The sequence below is a fragment of the Arabidopsis lyrata genome, assembly GCF_000004255.2.
Source record: "Arabidopsis lyrata subsp. lyrata unplaced genomic scaffold ARALYscaffold_3, whole genome shotgun sequence".
Taxonomy (NCBI): domain Eukaryota; kingdom Viridiplantae; phylum Streptophyta; class Magnoliopsida; order Brassicales; family Brassicaceae; genus Arabidopsis; species Arabidopsis lyrata.
Window position 1 is genome coordinate 12891054 of NW_003302553.1, and position 24227 is coordinate 12915280.

General features: G+C 39.4%; 4 protein-coding genes across 4 annotated transcripts; 2 read left to right on the top strand and 2 right to left on the bottom strand.

The window, feature by feature from the left end:
- Window positions 1–643: 643 nt before the first annotated feature.
- On the top strand, window positions 644–1919 carry LOC9319675. The gene is made up of 5 exons (XM_021030386.1): window positions 644–864; window positions 937–1007; window positions 1105–1193; window positions 1283–1337; window positions 1452–1919. Exons 1-5 carry the CDS (start codon window positions 736–738, stop codon window positions 1735–1737), a joined length of 630 nt encoding a protein of 209 aa, XP_020886045.1. The 5' UTR covers window positions 644–735; the 3' UTR covers window positions 1738–1919.
- Window positions 1920–2796: 877 nt separating this feature from the next.
- Window positions 2797–3954, top strand: LOC9319676. The gene is made up of 5 exons (XM_021033366.1): window positions 2797–2959; window positions 3032–3141; window positions 3199–3287; window positions 3379–3433; window positions 3548–3954. Exons 1-5 carry the CDS (start codon window positions 2831–2833, stop codon window positions 3822–3824), a joined length of 660 nt encoding a protein of 219 aa, XP_020889025.1. The 5' UTR covers window positions 2797–2830; the 3' UTR covers window positions 3825–3954.
- A 43-nt stretch (window positions 3955–3997) lies between these two features.
- On the bottom strand, window positions 3998–4985 carry LOC9319677 (basic leucine zipper 43). Its single transcript, XM_021033365.1, has one exon. It carries the CDS (start codon window positions 4646–4648, stop codon window positions 4085–4087), a length of 564 nt encoding a protein of 187 aa, XP_020889024.1. The 5' UTR covers window positions 4649–4985; the 3' UTR covers window positions 3998–4084.
- Window positions 4986–22829: 17844 nt separating this feature from the next.
- On the bottom strand, window positions 22830–24210 carry LOC9321779 (tetratricopeptide repeat protein 38). Its single transcript, XM_021032077.1, has 7 exons — window positions 24052–24210; window positions 23867–23965; window positions 23609–23710; window positions 23375–23518; window positions 23192–23286; window positions 22957–23086; window positions 22830–22877 (listed from the first exon to the last, which is right to left on the bottom strand). Exons 1-7 carry the CDS (start codon window positions 24208–24210, stop codon window positions 22830–22832), a joined length of 777 nt encoding a protein of 258 aa, XP_020887736.1.
- Window positions 24211–24227: the final 17 nt, after the last annotated feature.

Sequence of the window (24227 nt, forward strand, 5' to 3'; positions counted from 1 at the left end):
TCATGGGTAATAACACATCTGCCATGAGCAAGTGAAAGGAAGAGGCTTTCTTTTTCAGCTGTGAGTTCTCGTGCAGGATTTGGTGGTTGCTTTCCAACAAGTTGATGACTTTCTCATGCAAGTGATGATTCAACATCATGAGCTGTTTAACTTGTTGTTGCAGCTCTTCGATCTGCTTCTTTTTGCGCATACGTGACCTTCTTGCATATTCCCGGTTAGAGATGTTTCTAGAAGATTTTTTCAAACTATAATCTCATCTTAATGTATCAGAGGATTTTCAATCTAGTGGAGGTAATGGTCACTTACAAACTAATTTGCTGTTTTTAACTATACTACCTAAACTACAATACAACAATTTAGTTTTTAACGGTGCGTAGGCATATAATTACCTATTCTTATATAAATTTAGTATATACATATACACACAACAAATATCGTACTAAATTGATCAAATTCCGAAAGTAAAAAAAGCAACCGATTACGCGGAAATGTTTTTTGACACAAAATTACTTAATTATGCGGGAAAATATATAATATTTTATATTTAAATTAATAAATTTCAAATTACAAAAATGAATTTAATATAGAAGTATATAAAAGACAAAAACCTAGTCTTCATAAATTGATTCTAATATAAAAAGTTGACAAAAAAAACCAAAGATAGTGTACAATCATAGTCACCGTCAATAGATTGAGTTTTCAAAAATAAATTTCATTAAAAAAAACTGAAAACGTATGACTAGCGAGAGTGCTACATCTCCGGCGATTCGGCCTCCGCAGGTGGAGCAGCCACCGCCGCATGAGATTCCAGTCATCTCTGAACTCATTTCCGCCGCTCCTCCCTCTCCGGCGCCACAAATTACGGTACTCTCTCCGCTCTCTGTGCTCTCTCACAGAGTAATTTACACGATCTATAAAACTCTGATTGTATTGCAGATGATGGATATTGTGAATAGCAATGGAATTTTAACAGATCAATTGGTTGACGAAGAACCATCTTTTTACAAGTAATTTTGCTTTCATGAATTTTGAAAATTTCCATTCTTTGTGGTGCAATTGAAGAACCTAAAATTGAATGTTCACAAATACCAATTTCATTCTTAGGTATCTGGATAGCGATGAGTATGCTGAGAAGTATCGAAGATACGAAGCTGACTTTAGGAAGTATCTCATGGATAAGCACTTCTCTCAAGGTTATTAGTCTCATTGTTGTACTTGTTCTTGTGGTTAAGATTTCATTAAAAAATTGATCTTTTTTTGGGTGTTGTTGTTTTTGTTTCAGTGGATGAATATGAGGAGACAACAACAATTGATGGTGAAACCATTTGTTCAAGCGTGTAAGTTTTCAGATTGGTGTATAAAACAGAGGTTTTTGTCATAAATTTTCGACTGTGTGTTTGTATTTTTGGATGATAATACTGTTTATCTTGGGTTTTGGTCATTGCTTTTAGGTGGCCATGTGCACGTTGGTATGCAGACCCGGATGCTTCGTTTCTAGACCCGCCACAATGCATCGAAGAAGAAGAAGATGAAGTAGAAGAAATGGAAGAAGTAGAAGAGGTTGAAGAAGAAGTTGAAGAAGTAGGAGAAGTAGGAGAGGTAGAAGAAGTAGAAGAAGAACAAGAAGAGGTCATTGATTCAGCTTCTGCAGAGATACCCAATGGTGAAATCCCCAATGGAGGTACTGTCTTAGAGGACACTTGTGATGTTGGCAAGAAACCAGATATGCCCATTTAGTTTTTTTTGTTCTGTTTTTGGTGTTAACAATGTTTGTTGAACCTTTTGCTTAAGTTGATTTGCTTCTTTAGACCAATCATGTGAAACAAGTAGATATTTAACAATAATAGCTACTGCATTGTTGTTATCCATTATCTACATACAAATTCAAGTGATTGCTAGTGTAGTAGTCACTAGTCACATATATGCATCAATCATAGTACTACAGACTTTTTTAGTAAACACACCAAGAACTAGAAGAGTGGATCATGAAACTTTATTTTACTTACCAAAGGGACTGTTGGTGGGACGGTTTGATGTTTCTCCTCTTAGATAATTGACATTGCGGTCATTGATGTTGCTCTCTGCATTTCTCATGGGTAATAACACATCTGCCATGAGCAAGTGAAAGGAAGAGGCTTTCTCTTTCAGCTGTGAGTTCTCGTGCAGGATTTGGTGGTTGCTTTCCAACAAGTTGATGACTTTCTCATGCAAGTGATGATTCAACATCATGAGCTGTTCAACTTGTTGTTGCAGCTCTTCGATCTGCTTCTTTTTGCGCATACGTGACCTTCTTGCAGATTCCCGGTTAGAGATGTTTCTAGAAGATTTTTTCAAACTATAATCTCATCTTAATGTATCAGAGGATTTTCAATCTAGTGGAGGTAATGGTCACTTACAAACTAATTTGCAGTTTTTAACTATACTACCTAAACTACAATACAACAATTTTAGTTTTTAACGGTGTGTAGGCATATAATTACCTATTCTTATATAAATTTAGTATATACATATACACACAACAAATATCGTACTAAATTGATCAAATTCCGAAAGTAAAAAAAGCAACCGATTACGCGGAAATGTTTTTTGACACAAAATTACTTAATTATGCGGGAAAATATATAATATTTTATATTTAAATTAATAAATTTCAAATTACAAAAATGAATTTAATATAGAAGTATATAAAAGACAAAAACCTAGTCTTCATAAATTGATTCTAATATAAAAAGTTGACAAAAAAAAAAAACCAAAGATAGTGTACAATCATTGTCACCGTCAATAGATTGAGTTTTCAAAAATAAATTTAACTAAAAAAAACTGAAAACGTATGACTAGCGAGAGTGCTACATCTCCGGCGATTCGGCCTCCGCAGGTGGAGCAGCCACCGCCGCATGAGATTCCAGTCATCTCTGAACTCATTTCCGCCGCTCCTCCCTCTCCGGCGCCACAAATTACGGTACTCTCTCCGCTCTCTGTGCTCTCTCACAGAGTAATTTACACGATCTATAAAACTCTGATTGTATTGCAGATGATGGATATTGTGAATAGCAACGGAATTTTAACAGATCAATTGGTTGACGAAGAACCATCTTTTACAAGTAATTTTGCTTTCATGAATTTTGAAAATTTCCATTATTTGTGGTGCAATTGAAGAACCTAAAATTGAATGTTCACAAATACCAATTTCATTCTTAGGTATCTGGATAGCGATGAGTATGCTGAGAAGTATCGAAGATACGAAGCTGACTTTAGGAAGTATCTCATGGATAAGCACTTCTCTGAAGGTTATTTGTCTCATTGTTGTACTTGTTCTTGTGGTTAAGATTTCCATTAAAAAACTGATCTTTTTTTTGGGTGTTGTTGTTTTTGTTTCAGTGGATGAATATGAGGAGACAACAACAATTGATGGTGAAACCATTTGTTCAAGCGTGTAAGTTTTCAGATTGGTGTATAAAACAGAGGTTTTTGTCATAAGTTTTCGACTGTGTGTTTGTATTTTTGGATGATAATACTGTTTATCTTGGGTTTTGGTCATTGCTTTTAGGTGGCCTTGTGCACGTTGGTATGCAGACCCGGATGCTTCGTTTCTAGACCCGCCACAATGCATCGAAGAAGAAGAAGATGAAGTAGAAGAAATGGAAGAAGTAGAAGAGGTTGAAGAAGAAGTTGAAGAAGTAGGAGAAGTAGAAGAAGTAGAAGAAGAACAAGAAGAGGTCATTGATTCAGCTTCTGCAGAGATACCCAATGGTGAAATCCCCAATGGAGGTACTGTCTTAGAGGACACTTGTGATGTTGGCAAGAAACCAGATATGCCCATTTAGTTTTTTTGTTCTGTTTTTGGTGTTAACAATGTTTGTTGAACCTTTTGCTTAAGTTGATTTGCTTCTTTAGACCAATCATGTGAAACAAGTAGATATTTAACAATAATAGCTACTGCATTGTTGTTATCCATTATCTACATACAAATTCAAGTGATTGCCAGTGTAGTAGTCACTAGTCACATATATGCATCAATCATAGTACTACAGACTTTTTTAGTAAACACACCAAGAACTAGAAGAGTGGATCATGAAACTTTATTTTACTTACCAAAGGGACTGTTGGTGGGACGGTTTGATGTTTCTCCTCTTAGATAATTGACATTGCGGTCATTGATGTTGCTCTCTGCATTTCTCATGGGTAATAACACATCTGCCATGAGCAAGTGAAAGGAAGAGGCTTTCTCTTTCAGCTGTGAGTTCTCGTGCAGGATTTGGTGGTTGCTTTCCAACAAGTTGATGACTTTCTCATGCAAGTGATGATTCAACATCATGAGCTGTTCAACTTGTTGTTGCAGCTCTTCGATCTGCTTCTTTTTGCGCATACGTGACCTTCTTGCAGATTCCCGGTTAGAGACCATTCTTCTTGCCCTCCTTTCTTCTGGAGCAAGACCTTCATTATGGAAAATGTTTTCTGCATTTGGGTCTAAGTGAGACTGATTGTTGCTGCGGGTCGATATGGAATTCAACTGGACATTGAAGTCAGTGTTTGGTAGGAAGGCTGAGCTGAAATGATCGTCCTGTAGTGGGACTCCATCAAGAATATCGAAACAATGAGAGCGATGGACACTAGACGACTCCATGTAGGGTTTTAGATGTCTAATCATCAAACTGAATTCTCTGTGATGCAGAAATCAGAAACGTCAAAAGTGAGAGATCGAGAAGATAGGGAGAGTGATAGAACTAGAGCGAGTGAGAATGAGGAAGATAGAGAATGAGAGAAGAGACAAAAGATTTGTGTAGGCTCATACTTAAGGTTGATGGATGCTATATAATGACACACAAATTTACTTGCATGAAGACAATTGTATTTACATATTTTGCTTAGCAATTAAAACTTTCCACAACTAAACTATCTAGTAATACTTTTTGACAAAATCTCACTTATTTACATCTTTGTCAAGGTTAGTCTTTTTGTTTCTCACGATAACCTCCTTTTCAAGTCCTTTTATTTTCTTTGTTTTACAAATTTTATATATGATGAGCCGTTTGGTCACATTTAACTTGATCGATTAACAAAAACAATCCATAAAATTTTTGTTTTAATCATTTGAAATTCTTAAAAGGGAGATGAATGTATTAGATATATACAACTTAATTATTCTTTCTTTTTGTTTTTTTTGTGCGAATCCGACGTAAGCTAATTCATGTGTAAATACAATAATGTTTGTGTCATCAAGACTTCGCAGTGAAATAGGTCGGTGTATGCTAACTTGCACGTTTTTAGCTATTTTCACTCACAATTTTACTGTTCCAAGTCTATTCGTCAATTTAGAAAATCCTAGGAATTGTATAATTTCTTTAAAGTAGATAAGAAGAAAATGTGAAACGATTCAAGATGATGTTCCATTAGCGTAAATTAGTACCATTAGCATAAGTTAATCAAACTGTTGTACCTACTTGTACAAAGACAATGCTAATTTTATAAAGTTGTTATCTTAATTCCTTTTTGGTAATTGGATCTTAATCATATAAGAAGAAAATAATGCCGATAGGCGATAGCAAATACAACCTACCGCAATAAAGTAAAAAAAAAAAGACATTAATGCGTTATTTCCAGACTGAGATTAGGGAATAATTTTGAATTTCAAGGCTAATTAAAGGCTTAAAAGCAGACACCAAACATAATTAAGAGAGATAATGATGCTTAACAGCTTTGAAAGTGCTAACCAAAATGGTGATTAACGTTACGGAGAGGCAATGTCTTGTTTCCAGAAACGGACAATAAGTCTTTTTCTGCAAAGTTTCGTCTGAACCAACCTGAACCCATTGAGGCAAAAGAATCTCTGGGTGATTAAATGACACAACACAGAATATTCTTTAAGAAGATTATAACTGAAAAATTACACAATCTATAACTAAATGTCGTCAATATCATCAAAATGTGCTAGTTTAAAAATGATTTTATGTCGTACAGCATAGTGTTTTTTCAAGTGTTAGTCTCCAATAATCATCCCAATAAAAATTTGGTTTGTAATACAAGTTGAACATGACAATATTATGAAAAAGGTAACAAATTTTTAATTTAAGAGGGAAAAACACAACAAAATTTTGTTCATACAACATATGTAAATATTTTTTACAGGCTCTAACTCTAATAAGACCCACAAGTCAAGGTATATCCTATTAATTACACAAGTCATCCTCTTCTTCATCTTGTAAACCCTAATTTCCAGGGTCTTCAAAACCGGCCATGCTCTGGCGTCGGTATACGACTGGTCTCACCAACCAGGGAAATGATCGAGCAAACATTTCGTCTGCGCTTTGCGGCAACAAATAATGTCTCCGAATACGAAGCGCTCATTGCCGGTCTACGTCTCGCTCTAGGAATGAAGATCAAACGAGTCCAAGCATACGTAGACTCACAGCTCGTCGCAAATCAATTTAGCAGCGAATATGAAGCCAAAAATGACACAATGGAGGCGTACCTCAAGGTCGTCAAGAAGTTATCCTCACAGTTTACACACTTCGAACTCACCAAAATCCCACGAGGAGATAACGCACCGGCCGACGCTCTTGCCGCACTAGCATCCACGTCGGACCCCAACCTTCGACGTATTATCCCGGTGGAAAGCGTAGACCGACCAAGCATCGAAGCAATCGATATCGTCAATTTCGTCGGAACAAATCGCGATCCAGATGCATCCGACCCAACTGACTGGCGGGTCGAGATACGCGATTTCCTCACCGACGGAACGATCCCAACAGATAAATGGGCAGCACGTCGATTACGCATCAAAGCCACGAAGTACACGACTCTGGAAAATTGCCTCCTAAAGCTTAGCGCAACCGGAGCGTGGCTGAGCTGCTTACACGGCGAGGATATCACGGAGAAGGAAACAAACATGGGGGCCGGCGGCAGCCACTCCGGCGGACGAGCTCTCGCACTGCAAATCAAAAAGCTGGGTTTTTATTAACCGACCATGATATCGGACTACAAGGACTTCATAGCTAAGTGTGACCAATGTCAAAGACACGCGCCCTCGATACATCAACCAACCGAACTACTCAAAGTCGGCGCGGCACCATACCCGCTCATGAGGTGGGCCATGGATATCGTCGGCCCTTTGCTGACCTCTAGACAAAAACGGTTTGTTTTAATCATAAAGGATTACTTTACTAAATGGGTAGAAGCCGAATCGTACGCGATAATACGAGCCAAGGATGTCCAGAATTTCGTCTGGAAATATATAATATGCCGACATGGCCTTCCATACGAAATCATCACCGACAACGGCTCGCAATTCATCTCGCTGACATTCGAGAATTTCTGTGCGAGCTGGAAAAATTCGTCTAAACAAATCCACACCGAGATACCCGCAAGGCAACGGACAAGCCGAAGCGACCAACAAAACTATTCTCGCCAGCCTTAAAAAACGCCTCGACGACAAAAAAGGGATATGGGCAGACGAACTAGACGGAGTACTTTGGGCGTACCGAACCACACCCCGCAGCGCCACCGAGCAAACACCATTTGCGCTAGCGTACGGCATAGAAGCAATGGCCCCTGCCGAAGTCGGTTACTCGAGTCTCCGACGCTCTATGATGGCGGCCCATCCCGACCTCAACAATCAGATGATGCTCGACAGACTCGATGAACTCGAGGAAGTACGCAATACTGCGTTATGCCGAATACAAAATTACCAGCTCGCTGCTGCCAAATATTACAACAAGAAAGTACACAACCGCCACTTCGACGTCAGCGACCTCGTACTTAGAAAAGTCTTCGAAAATATGGCTGAATTCAACACTGGTAAACTAGGAGCAAACTGGGAAGGCCCATACCAAATCTCGAAGATAGTTCGCCCCGGCGACTACGAACTCCTCACCATGAGCGGCACCGAAGTCCCACGAACTTGGAACTCCATGCACCTCAAGCGATACTACTACTGACGACCTCGCTCTCCTTATTTCGTGAAAAAAAAAAAAAAAAAAACGATGCCTCTCTATGTAATGTGAACTACGAACGGCTTGATCCCTCCGATCAGAGGGTACGTAGGCAGCCCTGCTTGCGGGGCGCAACTGTAATATTAATAAAATTTTATATTTCCATCTAATTTCGAAATACAACCGAACCAAAAATTACATCGATACCCTGGCCAGGCAATTCGATCGAACACGTTCGAACGAGAACGCACACCCTTACTTAAGTCTGCCAAAACAAGTAAAAAAGTCTTGGAAAAAACCTACACTTAAGGGTCTGAAGTCCGAGCTCCGTGCTCGCATAGCTTCGACAAACTGGATAACATAAGCCGGGAACGAACTCGCACTTCCAAAAATTTGTCAGGCTAGTACAGGATAAGCCAATCACCGCGCGTCGCACCTCACGATGTCTCGAGCCCGTCTCGAACACTCCGAGCGAACTCGGAAAGCCAAAGAGTAGAAACTTCGCACAAGCCAAGTCCGGTACTTGCATTGTTTCGACAAAACCAACATCTAAGACGAGCTCGAACTCGCAAGTTCGTGACCTGCCAAACTTACGAAAAGCCGAGCTGATCTAGGCCCCGCATTGGCCCGGTGAACTCGCACCAAGCCAATCACGACCAGGTTTACACAGAAACCGGCCGCGTCCCGCTCCACACAGGAGCCGACCCTTGAGGAGCATAAGCAAAAAGACTAAGAAAACTAAAGGAAAAGAGAGAAATAATCGGCAAAAATAACTATATAAAACAGGCCGACCAAGCATCAAACGAGTTTAAATATGCCGACCCAGCGGCAATAAAGTTAAAAGCCGATTTAACGGCACGAGTTCAAAAGCCAACAAAGCGGTGACCGGATAAAATAAAGTCGTCAACGCGGCAAAACAAAAAACAAATTTTAAAAGACAATGACCTCGCGGTCAACTTTCAATATCAACGCCCTCCCCCTTTCGGACGATCTGAGTTAACGGAGTCACTGCCCGCGGAACGCCCTGTCGCTCACCCGTCTGCTCCACATCGACAACCTCAGTCCCAAGACCGCCTTCGTCCCGGACCTCGGCCCTTGCCTCTTGCGCTTCGACAGTGACCTCCTGCTGAGTTCCTTGGTCAACGACATCGCCTCCTTCGACCTCGTCGGCCTGAGTACCTTCTCTGCTGCTGGCGGCTAACGCAGCATACTGAAGATTCTCAGTCACCTCGTCCCGATCGGCAAACAGGGTGTAAGCATCGAAATCGCCGTCCTCCAGAACGGTCACATCAAAGGCCACCAGCTCGGCCTCGTACTGAGCCACATCAGCTTCAAGCTTAGAGAGCGTCTCACCCGACTTGAGGACAACCTCGCCACTCTCCATCAGGGCCTTCAAAATGCCGAGATTCTCGACCGCTTGGCTATAGAGTAGGAGAGTCGGCTGCACAGCCTGGGTGTCCTCGACGTGAGCCTTCAGGCGAGTGAGGCGAGCCTGGAACTGCCGAGCCATTTTCGCTAAGGCTTTGCCCCTGCAGTACTCGTCGTATTCAGCACGACGATTCCACAGCCTTGCCTTCTCAGAACGGGTGAACGCAGCAAGCTCGTCATAACGAATTTTCTCTTTCTCAACCTCGGCACTCAGGCGGTTCTGCTCAGCAATCAGCCCGCTCCGGTGGTGGTCGAGGATGTTGACCTTCCCTCGGAGCTTCGCCGCCTCGTCCTTGACAACCCCCAACTCCCGAGAAACGAGCTTGACCTTCTCCTTCTCCGCAGCGATGGCAGCCTGGTAGTCGCCCGAGTTTGGATTCTCGGTCGAAAGGCGACGAACCCGACGCTCGTAGAGGTGAACCATACGGTTCATCGCAAAGGCCACCTAGAATAAGGCGAAAGTTCAAGTCAGCCGCACAGGAACCCAACAAAACCAAAAATAAACAAACAAAATTGAACGCAGTTGAAGGGAGTAACCTCGCACGACTTCCTGGCCGCCTCGGTATACGCATCCCGCTCTCGAAGCTCGTCAAGGGAAGGGAATGAGCCCGGACCATGACCCATCTCGCAGAAAAGGCCTGCGCAGGCGTCCGCATTAGAAACAAAGGGAACATTCCTATCGTTATAGCGGTACGACCAGCGATGGTCAGCGACCTGGGGCCTCTTCGAAGCAACCGGGCGAGCCTCGGCGTCCGGAGCCCTCTTCCGAGCCGGAGGCTCCACCGAACCACCGCCAGCAACCACGGCTTAAGAACCGCCTCCCGCAGGAAGGATCCCAGCCTGGTCGACCCCACCTTCCTGTTGGGCTAACCGAGCCGCGAGCATTTCATTTTTCTTCGCCCTCTCGGAGTTAGGGCTGAGTGGCCTTGAGCTGCCGGCCTGGAAGGCATGACGACCTCCCTGATCCAGGAGACTTTTCTTCAAAGCCTCCCTCACATCTCGTTCTTCCGAACGAGACGAATTCGGAGTAGGATCCTCCGTTGCCGGCCTCTTCCCTTTGTGGCGGCTGGCGTAGTTCGCGACGACGTTGAGGTTGAACTTTCCCATCGTTTTGCGACCTAAGGAAGGTATCGCGGGAGTCAAGGAACCAACGATCCGAAGGGGAAGAACTGAACACGAGAAATACCAGAAGTTTGACGAGCTGGTTTCTTGGAATTGCGACAAACAGAAGAACTTTGGCGACCTCGCGAAGTGTTCCGGGACGGGCGACGGACAGCTTTGATAACAGAGGGCCAGATATAAGTGCCTTCAGCACGAATCTTGGCGAGATCCTCCTTGAGCTGTTCGGGGAACGGATCAAATATTGTCGGAAAACGAGCTGCAAATAAAAGAAACATTAGAAAAATCGACAAAGACAAACGAAAAGCTTGAGGGTGAAAGACGAGCTCAAGCTACCGGGTGAAATTTTCCACCCCGTGTAGATCGGAATCCGAACATCCTCGACGGATTCCACAGAAATCCTAACAAAAAAGTATCCCGTCGACCAGTCGTTAGTTTTGCTCTTGGCCTCATCGACAAGTTTGGGTGTAGTAGACGATTGAACGTAGTGCAAGCCCGGCTTTTTCTTGCTGAGGCTCTTGATTTTGGTCGTCTCCTCGTAGTGAGATGAGCGGACCACCACGCCGCACCTACCTGCCAGCCGAACCAAACCTATTGCGTTCCGGATGGCAGCAACAGAGAGTTGAGAAAGAGCCATCTCCTGCCTCGCTACATATTCAAGCAGGAAAACCGGGATCGGAAAGGTGAGGTCGCATTCTGGAAAGAAGCTCTCATATACGCAGAAGATGCCAGCCGGAGCAGACCAAGGTCGCTCGGACGGGGTCGGAACACGAGCTTCGATCGAGGATGGAGCGTCACAGTAATGAAGGGCGTACGCAAGGGTCTCAACCCTCGTCTGGGTCAGACCCAGGAAGTCAACATGATAGGGGGACGGCCCGGGAACCCCAAAAGGCATCTCGGCGAGCTCGGGCTCAATTTCCGGATCGTCAAACTTTACATCACCAATATCCTCATCCCGGAGAGAAGGAATCGAGGTCGCCCCAACGAGATCTCGCTGAGAAGACAACTCGCAGCGCTGCAGCTCGGTCGCAGGGATCGAAGAACCAGCGTCAGACGACCTCTGCGATTCCCTTCGACGAGGGAATAAGTTGGATTCCAGGTCGTCATCAATAGAGTTGGTCCGGAACCGATCAACGGATGATGTACGATCCGTGGAATCAGATGACGTGCGAGAACGGAAGTGGTCAGAGACGGAATCACGGGAGCTAGCATCGGATGACATCGCAACAAAAAAACAAGACAAAAGCGAGAGAAATCGAGATAGAGAGAGGAGAAAAGTTATACCTTTGGCAGAGGAGGAAGAATGAGAAGTTAGCGAGAAGGGTGGAAGTATTTATAGAGGCGGAACAGCGATGAGTAGTAATCATTGCACCTATAAAATAGGGCAATAATTACGACCCAAGGCGGCTTCACACGCACAGTGCATATTGCCTCCTTAATATTGCATGATGTTCTTTATGTTTCTACTTTTAAGTTCAATTTACTGAGTGTTAGCTCTCTGTTAAAACATGATAATTGTTCTGCTCATTTCTATACTGATGCTTGTTATATTCAGGACCATACTCGGGACTTGATGATTGGTAAAGGCTTCCTCATGCATAGTCTTTACATATTGGAGTCTCCAAGCATATCAAGTCAGTCCAGTTCTCAGTCATCATTGTTCTGTGGATCCTTGCAAGTGGATGGAAATCTCTGGCATCAACGCCTAGCACATCCATCCTCAAACAAGTTACAGCATATGACGGGTATTTTAAATTTGTCTTCCTCTAAGTCTTCTCATACTCATTGTGATGTCTGTCATTTAGCTAAACAGAAAAAGTTACCTTTTATTTCAAATAATCATTTGTCAGAGTCTCCATTTAATTTGATTCATCTAGATATTTGGAGACCTTTCTCAATAGAATCTATAGAGGGATACAAATACTTTCTTACTATTGTAGAAGATTGTACTAGAGTCACTTGGATTTATATGTTGAAAAATAAAAATGATGTTCTTGTTGTTTTTCCTGCTTTTATTAAACATGTAGAAACCCAATATAAATCAGCAATTAAAGCAATTCGTAGTGATAATGCACCTGAACTTTCTTTTACAAAACTTGTTAAAGATCATGTTATGATTCATCACTTCTCATGTCCATATACACCGCAACAAAATTCGGTGGTAGAAAGGAAACATCAACATTTGTTAAATGTTGCACGTGCATTGTTGTTTCAATCTAATGTTCCATTGACATATTGGAGTGATTGTGTGCACAATGCTGTTTTTCTCATAAATAGGACTCCTTCTTTAGTTTTGAATAAAATTTCTCCATATGAAAAGATTTTGAAAAAGGTTCCAAATTATAATTTTCTCAAGTCTTTTGGTTGCTTATGTTATGTTTCTACTCATAATAAGGATAGAAATAAATTCTCACCAAGAGCTGAGCCATGTGTCTTTCTAGGTTATCCATCTGGTTATAAAGGATACAAAGTATTGAATCTAGAAACAAATGTAGTTTCTATTACTCGGAATATCATCTTTCATGAAACTATATTTCCATTTAAGAATGTTTCATCGCCTACTCCTTCTGATGATTTGTTTTCTAAGTCCATTCTGCCTGCATTTATACCTGTTGCTATTAATCTTGTTGAAAATATTCATGTGCATTCTGTACCTGCTTCATCTCCTGTGAATGATCATGCATCTGCATCACACTCTAGTGCTACATCAATACCACAAGAGACTGTTGCAGCTGACAAAGGACAGGTTTCTCTACCCATTGTCAGGCCAGAACGACAAGCTAAAGCTCCAGGTTACTTATCTGAATACCATTGCAATCTTTTACAAGTCTCTGTTTCTTCTTCTCATACATCTGATTCACAAATTTCTGCTTCACAAATTTCTTCTTTACCATTACATAATTCCAAAAAACTTTATCCCCTTTCATCAGTTCCTACTTACTCAAAATTAAATCCTTCCTATCAGTCTTTTGTTTTGTCTTGCTCAATTGAATCAGAACCGCAAAACTTTCATCAGGCTATGGCTCATCCTCATTTTCCCAAGGCCATGGATATGGAAATCTCTGCCCTGGAACAGAATGGAACATGGAGTATTGAATCTTTGCCTCCTGGTAAGTCGGTCATAGGATGTAAATGGGTTTAAACAATAAAATATAACCCGGATGGATCGATTGAAAGATATAAGGCTAGATTAGTAGCCAAAGGATACACTCAACAAGAAGGCATAGATTACATAGATACCTTCTCTCATGTTGCTAAGCTTGCTAGTGTGAAACTTGTGTTAGGATTAGCATCTGCTCATGGTTGGACCTTAACACAAATGGATGTTACCAATGCTTTTTGCATGGAACACTAGATGAAGAAATCTTTATGAGTCTTCCTCAAGGGTATACACCTGCAGATGGTCATCTTCCATCTAATCCGGTTTGTAGGCTCCACAAGTCCTTATATGGACTGAAGCAAGCTTCACGTCAGTGGTATCATTGCTTCTCAAATGTGGTGTTACAGGCTGGTTTTGTTCAGTCTCCAAGAGACAACACTTTATTTGTAAAGCAAACAGGGATTGCTTTGACTGCTTTCATTGCACTATTAGTGTATGTTGATGATATAATGATTGCATCTAACAGTGACAGCGAGTTGCATGAACTTAAAAATGCTTTACATGCTGCATTCAAGATCAAAGACATGGGAGCTCCAAAATTCTTCTTGGGTCTTGAAATTGCCAGGAATGCTACAGGTATCTCTGTGTGTCAACAAAAATATGCATTAGATATCTTAGCTTCTACTGGAATGTTAGCTTGTCAACCATGTCGGGTTCCTATGGATCCTACAATCAACTTGACCATGGAGACAGGGGTTCTGTTAGATAATGGTACTCCTTATAGAGAATTAGTTGGAAGATTACTATATCTCACTATCACGAGGCCAGACATAACCTTTGCAGTCCACAAGTTAAGTCAATTCCTCTCTTGTCCCACGGATATTCATATGCAAGCAGCTCACAGAGTGTTGAGATACCTAAAAGGCAACCCGGGTTAGGGATTGTTCTATGCTGTTGATTCTGAGATGTGTCTCAATGCTTTTGCTGACGCGGATTGGGGAACATGTCAAGATACTCGTTGTTCTGTTTGGTTACTGTGTATATCTTGGTAAATCTTTGATAAGCTGGAAATCAAAGAAATAGCAAACAGTGAGCCGGAGCATTAATGAAGCAGAGTATAGGAGTATGGCCAAAGCTACTTGTGAGCTTCTCTGGTTAAGTCAACTATTGAAGGATTGAAAGGTTCAGGTGCGTACTCCAGCTAAACTGTTTTGTGATAATAAGTCTGCAATCCATATAGCTACAAATCCGGTCTTCCACGAAAGGAAGAAACATATAGAGATCGATTGTCACATAACTCGTGACCAGGTCAAGAATGGTTTTCTGCGATTGTTTCATGTTGCTACTGAGAATCAACACGCAGATATACTCACTAAAGCCTTGCATCCAAGTCCTTTTCACTCTCTCTTAAGCAGGATGTCTATGTCAAACCTCTTTTCACCACATTCTGTTTAAGAGGTTTAAGGGGGGTGTATTAGGTTGTACCAATAGATAACCGGGTTGTTATAACCGGTTAAGCTTATTCATACTTATATATAAACACATATTGTACAGTCTTTACCAATTAATGAGAAATACACTTCATTTTAAGCTCAATCTTAATAAGGGGTTCTCAATGTTCTGATCCTTTCTTCGGATAATAACAGTATGACTGGAATCAGAGTATCACCGGAGGCTACTATGGATTAGACCTCAGTTGCTGTGCTGTGTGACATTTCCTGATTTGAGGAGGTTATTCAAGCTCTCCAATGGTTTTAGAGCTCTTAGGTATGAAATGGGTTTATCCATGTTGTGGTTTGGTTTGCACTTGAACGGTCTGCAGAACAAGTTACACACATGTGACTTGATTCTTAAGTTACTAGTCTTCTTGTAGAGTCAACACAGCTAGTGTCATTGCAAGGGTGGAGGAACTCATGAAAGATCACAGACACTCGAAGGCATCTCGAAATATCAATGAACGTAATCAATTTGGGGAACAGTAGTTCTTCGGAAAAGGATGGCACGGCTTGTAAGACCTCTCAGATGCCTCATGTGAGACTGCTCAGCATGAGAAAATGCCGAAGAATGTAGCTACACCGCGGCTAAAGGCCTGAAAGCAAACGAGTTGTGTCTATTGAGCGTGTACACGATTCAACTGCTCTCTATGTGGATGGATTATTATTAGACCAAAGCTAAGTTATGGTAGAGTACAATAAGCCAAATCTTCACATATCCGTTGAACTCTCAAAAAATTGGGAAACAAGAGTGTCCTCTTTTTGGTTATAGGAAAAATACGTAAAAAGAAGCAAATAAGTTTGAGAATAGGAAATTAAGGATAAAAATACACAAAATCCAAAACACTCCTATATGAGCAACAATCAGTTTTTATCGATAAGACTGATTGTGTGCAGTTTCTTAACTTCTATGCGGTAGCAGATCATGTAACAGTAGATTCACTTTCTTAGCTGGCTTTACCTTTCAAGAGCTGAAAAGATTGGTAAGTTTCTGAGAAACGGTTTGTTGTTTCTCGGGAATCTGGAGAGAAACCTTAATTAGCTTTCAGTAGTTAGAGCAACATTATTGGGTGGTTGTTAATTTTGGTTCTTAGGGCTTGATTGGTTCTCCTGCTAGCAGTCGGTTACGGTTGTTAGCGGTTGGTATCAATCATAGAATCCGCTCTGTACCGCTTCTAACCGCTCAAAATCGCTGAATTTTAAAAGCTCCTTCCCGCAAGCGTTTGCGGTTGCAGGCGGTAGCGGTTGGATTTAAAATAAAAAAAATCAAACGTTTACTTATAATTATTATAATATATATTAATCATATATATATCTTTCATCTTTGTATCACGTTCTCATCAGAAACCCTAATAATATTCTGAATCCCTATTCTCTCAATGTCTCCCACCCAAACTGATGAAAATCAAGAACCAAACGTAAGTATCATATATCCTTTTATTCATTCATCACCTCATGTGTAACTTTTTGAATATTTTTCATGGCATCGTTTTTTTCTTTTCATTACGTATTGCTTTGCTTTTTGATTGAATATATGTTTCGATTTGTTTCTCGAATAGAAACTCACTTGCTTTTTGATTGAATTCAACGTTATTTACAGTTTGTCCCATCACTTGATGCAATTTTTGGTGTTAAACCAGATGCATAAAGTACTATCTTGTTACAAAATTTCTTTATTTTTGAATAATTATATTGTACTTTATTTATTCAAACAAAAACCAGAATCATGTTCAATTTTTCTAATATTATCATAAAAATATATTGGTGTTTTTATTTCTTTTTTTTAATATTTTTTATTTATTTTGGTCATTTTTTTATTTAATTGCTACCGCACCCGCTGGTTTACCAGTCATAAAACTCCCGCAACCGCACCCATTTTCAAACGCTAAACCAGTCGTTCAAAACGCTTGGTAACGCTTGAAGCCGCAACCGCCCGCTTCCGCAAACTCCCGCAACCGCAACCGCAATCGCTGCGTTTAAACCAGTGAGACCCTTAGTAAATTTTTAGTATTAAAATTGTAAAAGTTTTAGTTAATACTTAAGATTTACCTCTTACAAACATTTTTTGGCTCTTAGGTAAGAAACATTTCTTACCTTTCTTACCAATAATAATCATTTGCCATTTAATTAAATATTTTTTAATACTTAAGATTTACCTAAGATTCTTCTAAGAGCCTATTGATAATCTGGTCTTAGTGCTACAACACACAACAGTATTTATTTGACTTTGCTACGCATTGACTTTTAATTCAAAAATGGAATCCATCAAATCTAAGGTCAGAACAATTCGTGGCAATTTGAATGTTGCAAATGCTCAGCTAAAAGCTTCTCCTGGTTAAATACAATATTACTTGTTATGTAATTGATAAGTTGCATAAGAAATCAGTCAAAACCAAAACCAAAACCAAGTCACAAGCTATACAGCAAAAACAGAGCAAACAACATAACTGTTAAATAAATTTTATTGTGTCGTGCATAAAAAGGCTTTTGACCGGCAGTAGAAGCAGGCAACAACCTTGTTTCATAGCTTCATTGATGTCTCTGAAACAAGATGTTTTTCAGAAATCAAGTTAAGGTAAGGGCGTGTCATTAATTACATTCACATATGAGAGTGATATGTGATATTTGTAATTAATTAGCAAGGGCGGACCCACGGTATAGGGTATTATGGGGGCGGCTCCTTCAGACATATATAAATATTTAAGTTTGTAAAATGAACAGAGAATTTGACGTGGCAGAGTGGTTGTGAATGTGTTATCTTAGTACACAAAGGTAACGGGTTCGATTCCTTTAGAAGATTTTGCGGATTACACTCTCTTTTTTTTTTTTTTTTTGGTTTGGCACTAACTAATATAATTATCAACTAGATCTTGTAGCATGAATGAATGGTATATTTTGTTTTGTTGTATCATAAAACCCATTCTTCTAACTTGATAAAATGAATTGCAAGCAGCCACAACCAATATTCAATTCTACTACATGATTTACAAATCCAGAGATGGATGACATATGGAGTCCCTACGTGTAAACAAATCCAGGGATATTTCCGACTAAATTCATAGCTCTCCTCCATCGCTCTATCTTCTCCTCGTCAAAAAACTTTCGCGTTTGCGGACATCGGAGGGATTGACTCCATATAAGATATGTATCATGGGACGTTTAAGAGATGATCTAAGATCGCAGAGCAAAGCTAATTCATCTAGGCACCAAGAAGAGTTAGCGTAGTTAATGGATAAGATGATGAGGGAAGCCGTCGAGTCATCCATGGCTAAGTTGAGAGTTGGACTGATTTCATCCCCTTGTTGCATACCCTCTAACTAATATAATTATCAACTAGATCTTGTAGCATGAATGAATGGTATATTTAGTTTTGTTGTATCATAAAACCTATTCTTTTAACTTGATAAAATGAATTGCAAATAAAATTAAAAACTAGTAATGGTATATTTTGTTGTACAATGCAAACTTTTTATTAGTTACTAAAAAAGCTTTTGTTTTTTTTCATTTTGGCGCGAATGATCTCTTGGAGAATCAAAAGCTTAGTTGATGGTATAATCAAAAGCTTAGTTGATGGTATGGTGTATATATTTTGCACATTTTTTAAAAAAAAAGCATTTTAGGAGGGGTTATTGGTTCATGGTTTTATAAGGAATTAGAAATCCAAACAAAAATCATTTGTTATTCAATCATTGATTTTAAAATCCTAAATAAAATCATGTGTTATTGGTTCTATGATTTATAAATACTAATTAAAATCTTGTGTTATTCGTTTATTCATTTGTTTTTGGATTTGAGAATCCAAATTATGTTTTATATGGAATTGAATGGAATTGAAAGAGAAAAATAGAAGGATTCAAATCCATGGGTAAACACATGTTATTTCAAAATCCATATATCTTGATTTCATAACTAAGTCTTTGTCAAGAGTCGATTATGAGCCACTTGTGGAAAAAATACGGAACCGACTAGCGAACTGGACAAATCGTCACTTATCCTATGCGGGAAGGGTTCAGCTTCTTAAATCAGTTATCGCTAGCATCACCAATTTTTGGTGTTCAGTGTTTGTTTTACCAAAGAAATGTTTTAAGGAGATTGAGAGTATGTGTTCAGCTTTTCTCTGGAGTGGTTCTCCAAATATTCATTCTAAGTCAAAGATAGCGTGGGAGGAGGTTTGTGTCCCAAAAAAGGAGGGTGGCTTGGGTATTCGTCGCCTACATGAAGTTGCGGCAGTTTTTGGCCTTAGTTTGCTTTGGAAAATCATCACTTCCACCGGTTCCTTGTGGGTTGCTTGGGTGAAGCGATTTCTTATTCGCAAAGGTACTATATGGGATGTCAAAATCTCAACTCTAGGATCTTGGCAATGGAGGAAGCTGCTTAAATTACGCCCGTTAGCTGCTGGTTTTATTCGTACTCAGATTGGGGATGGTAAGGAAACATTTTTCTGGCTTGATTATTGGCTCCCAATGGGACGACTGATAGACATCGTTGGTGACAATGGCATTCGTGGCTTGGGAGTGCAGCGGTTTGCAAAGGTATCTGATGTGGTAAACGGTTCTCAATGGGGTTTACGTCGCTGTCGTGACAAAACTTTGGAAGAAATAAAGAAACAAATACACAATGTGGTTGTCCCGACGAGTGCCGCGGGGAAAGATAAGTGCTTGTGGCTTCACTATTCCGAAGATTATAGGCCAAACTTCTCATCTGCAAGGACTTGGGACTTGCTGCGATCTCGTAGGGAGGAGAGGGACTGGTCTAAGGTAATTTGGTTCCCTCAAGCAGTTCCTCGGTTTGCTTTCATCGCATGGCTGGCCGTAAATGATAGATTATCGACGGGAGTTCGTATGGGGCAATGGGGCTGTGCTCAGTCGTGTGTCTTTTGTGGGGAGAGAGACGAGTCGCGTGATCACCTCTTCTTCGCGTGCCCATTCTCTTACCTTGTCTGGACGGATATTGCGGGAGGTTTGTTACACACGGATCCGGACTGGAATGAAACATTGATTGGTTTATGTACTCCTCAACAAGCCGGGATTCGTTCCATTCTTCTTCGGATAGCTTTTCAAGCTACAATCTACTATTTATGGCGTGAACGTAACGATAGGAGACACAACAAAAGCTCTTGTTCGCACATACAAGTTGCAAAAACCATTGAGAAATCAGTCCGTACTCGCATTACGTCACTGCGATATTATGACTCCAAAAAACTAGGAGGATTGCTCCAAGAGTGGTTTCGCTCTAGAGTTCGACGATAGTTTCTTCTGTATGGTTCTCCCTTTTATTTCTTGTCGATAAAAACAGTTTTGTAAAGGTTGTTCACAGTAATCAATTTCACATTTCATCAAAAAAAAAAATAATTAAGGGGCTGTTATTGGATTGGGGTTTTTATGGACTTGAATTGACAGATAATATGTGAATTGGATTTTGAAGTCTAATGCCTGTATGTGGGGTAAACGTGGGATTTTGAAATACTTTATAAAATGCTGGGATTGTTTTTGTTCATGTTTTATGAGTAAAAATACATTCAAATCCAAAATGAAACAAGTCAAATGAATATTGAATAACAGTTGTTTTTAATTCATTTTAGAATACATCAAACAAATACAAATCCAATAACAGCAGATTTTTAACATATTTTTGCAAGTACATAATTGAATAACACAGGATTTCAAAATCCAATAACACCCCCTAATAGAGATTTTCAAATCCTATATGGATTTACAAATTAATAAACCAACTAGATTTGAACCCGCGGTACACCGCGGGGCTATAATGTTTTTTAAAAAAATCTAAATATAATTAGTTTTGTTTATTAATAGAGAGTATAATATAATATTTTGACCTATTTTATAAATGTACCATTCATATATCTATATTAATAGTTTTGAGTATATTAATTGTGTTTTAGGTTTAAATGGTATATCTATATATACACTTAAACGACATTTGGCTTTCTTCTTCTTCTTGCCTCAGTTTAGGAGAAAGATTTTTCTTGCGGTACACCGCAGAGCTATTATTTTTTAAAAAAGATTTTTCTTCCTTAAACTTCCAAATCTAGATTTTACTCTGCGGTACACCGCGAGTCGATTTTTTTATAACTAAAAATTATTTTGCAAAATTTTAAGTTGTATTTGTTTTGTTAATATTGTTTATTTTGTTTAGTGTTTCTGATTTTATAATTAAATTTTGATTTTTAATTCTAGGATTTCAACCATAGTATATTGTTTAATATTAATATTGATCTAAACCCGTTGCACCATATAACCCCGTCCCGTAAAATTAAACATCATTTGTTATTTTTTTTAAATAATATTTTTATCCACTACAGGTCACAGGTTCATGCGGATAAGCCCGTAGAGAGTTGCGGTTTTGCGGGTCGACCCGCCAAAAGAGCCCTTTGTTTTGTTTAGAGGTTTTAAGAAAATATCCCTAAAAAATAATTTTCATTATATAAAAAAAAAAAAAAGTAGAAGAAATTGTAGTATCAACATTCCCGATTTTTACATCACTCGTTACAATTAATTTTTTTTTTTGCAGATAAAAATCAGAAGTTAACTAAGTCGAGATTTTTAAAAAGATTGTGTAGAGATTTTTGGTAAATTTTTTTTTTTTTTTTTTTTTTTTTGTCATCTGTAATTAAATATTACTCAAAAGAGCCATTCTTGTGGAATGTTGTTTACATAAGTGATATGAAGCGGTTCCGTACGAATTTTTCGTGCCAGATTATCCGCTTTTGCATTTGCACAACGAGAAATTAAAGATAAAGAGAAGGTAGAGAACTCTTCCTTGTCGCTCTGAAATTCCTCCAGATACACTGAGAAGGCCGGCCATTCGGTTGGGGAAGACACCATCTTCACCAGGTCAGAACAGTCTGTAAGGAATGCTACCTCTTGATTATCTGCACCAATCATACACTTCATCGCCCAAAGGAGGGCCTCGAATTCGGCATGTAGCGGAGATAGGCTTCTACGGAGGTTGGCAGCTCCCATTGTTGATGGCTCACCGTTTGATGGTGTACAAAACCACCCTATCCCGGAAAACTTGTCGCTGTCTTTCCAGGATCCATCCACAAAACAACGGTATCCTGTAAAATCCGAATCTAGGGACACCCCCCTCGTTTGAGGCCGATTTGGAAATTCCACTGAAGCCTGAGTTTCAGTATGAAGCTCCACTTGAGCTGAGTGCCACAATTGTGCCTCTCTTTCCGCTAACCGTAAAACCTCTAACGGATCGTTATCCACATTTTCAAACAATTTTTCATTCCGTGCCACAATTGAGATTTTTGGTAAATTGTTGAGAACATATTTGATTTCAAAATCTTTACTTAAATAGATAAGGAAAGATTTTGTAGAGACTTTTGCTAAATATATGAGAAATGAATTTCAATTAAAAATCTATACTTAAATAAAACAAATCTAAATAATTAATGCTAATGGCATGTCATTGTAAATACTTCTCAACTTCAGGATTTATTTGCTAATTGTGATCCAAAAATATATATATAGATAACACCTTAATTCTTATTCTCTTCGATACTTTCCCATTATAATCTTTATCTATACATGTTAAATTTTATATTCTAGAGTTACAAAAAAACAAATTCAAATACACAAAAAAAAAAAACATATTTGAAAGGGTCCCTACTTAAAAAAAATCCGTTATATTATGAATAAATATATAACTCCAGAAAACAAAAATAGAAAATTTTCTAACATAAATAATGAAAAACTATTTGTATATTCAAAATATTAAAAACTGCAAGGTTTTTTAGACGGTCTTCAAAACCATCAACAATCCCAGCGCATTCAGATAAACCTAAATATTTGCAGACAGCTAATTGTTGGATAGAGGAAGCAAAAACATAGACTTCTTTCTGAATTGAAACGAGGGTTACTTCAGGAGGAACAGCGTCGTCTTTCTCCAATTCTTTCCAAATGTGATGATCATAAATCTCCTCTACTTTACTCATTGGTGATCCTCCTTCCAAGTAACAAAGAGCAACATGCCACCAATTGTGTGTATACCTGAGAATTTTAAACATGTTTAACAAAAAATCTCAGGAATTCTAAATTATAAGCAGAGAGCTTGATAATATGTGAGAACCTTCAAGTAAGTGGGAAATGCTTTACATGAAGAAAGAGCAAGATGGCCAAGATTCTGTGAGTGGTTCCACGAACTCCACTGCTTCTTTAAACCGACACTCATGTTGAAGAACATGACACAACTGCAACAAATAAGTAAGTGTTCAATAGAACCTGAGAATAAAGGATGCAAATGCTGAATGTCATGTAAAATTGTTTGAGAAACTCAACACAGTGATGTGCCCAGGCCTCTTCTTTGTTTATCTCATAGCCTTTTTTGGAAGCTGCCACAGCTTCTTCCATTCGACCAAGTTCTAACAATGGGAACGCAAGTATACCATGAATATAACTTTCTTCTTGATTCGCAGGTAGAACCTACAATATTAAGCAGATACAATCAAATTTTATAGTCTTAGACACGTGAATCATTCAGTGACCAACAATTCGATGAGAACTTTTAAGTACCTGCTGAACAAGACCCAAAAAGGGATCAGGTTGACCCATGTAGAAACATAAAAGCTGTGCCCTTTTCAAAGAGGCCAAATCCTTTGGGAATCTATTAAGTAGCTGCAAACCACAATCCAAATTCAAACAAATGACTCAAAAAGGCACAGAACTTTACATTCTGAACCATAACCATTGTATTGGTGCCAGATACAAAAACATAAAACTAGACTCTAGTTTAATATTCCAGATATACTAACAATGGAAGTAAGAACCAACCTTGGTGTGCAATTCAAAAGCCAAGTCGTCATCCCTGTCCTCAGAGATTAGGTATGTAAGAGCCTCGTAAACCGCTTTCTCATAAGGTGTACATTGTTCCTGAAGAAAAAGCAAATGGAGTTAAACTAAGAATTTTTTCCCCAAACCCAAAGTAGAATATGAACTACAAGAACAGTGGAACTGACAAGATTGGATGCCGCAGTTTCAACGTAGGAATTAGCTCTGGAAGGATCAGATGAAGAAAGGAAATGAGCAGCTAAAATGTTGCCCAAAACACAATCTTTATTGTAGAGTGGTGCTTCTAGAATCACTTTTCTCTTCCTCCCACAACTAAGAACCTTCATCAACCGCAGAATATTAT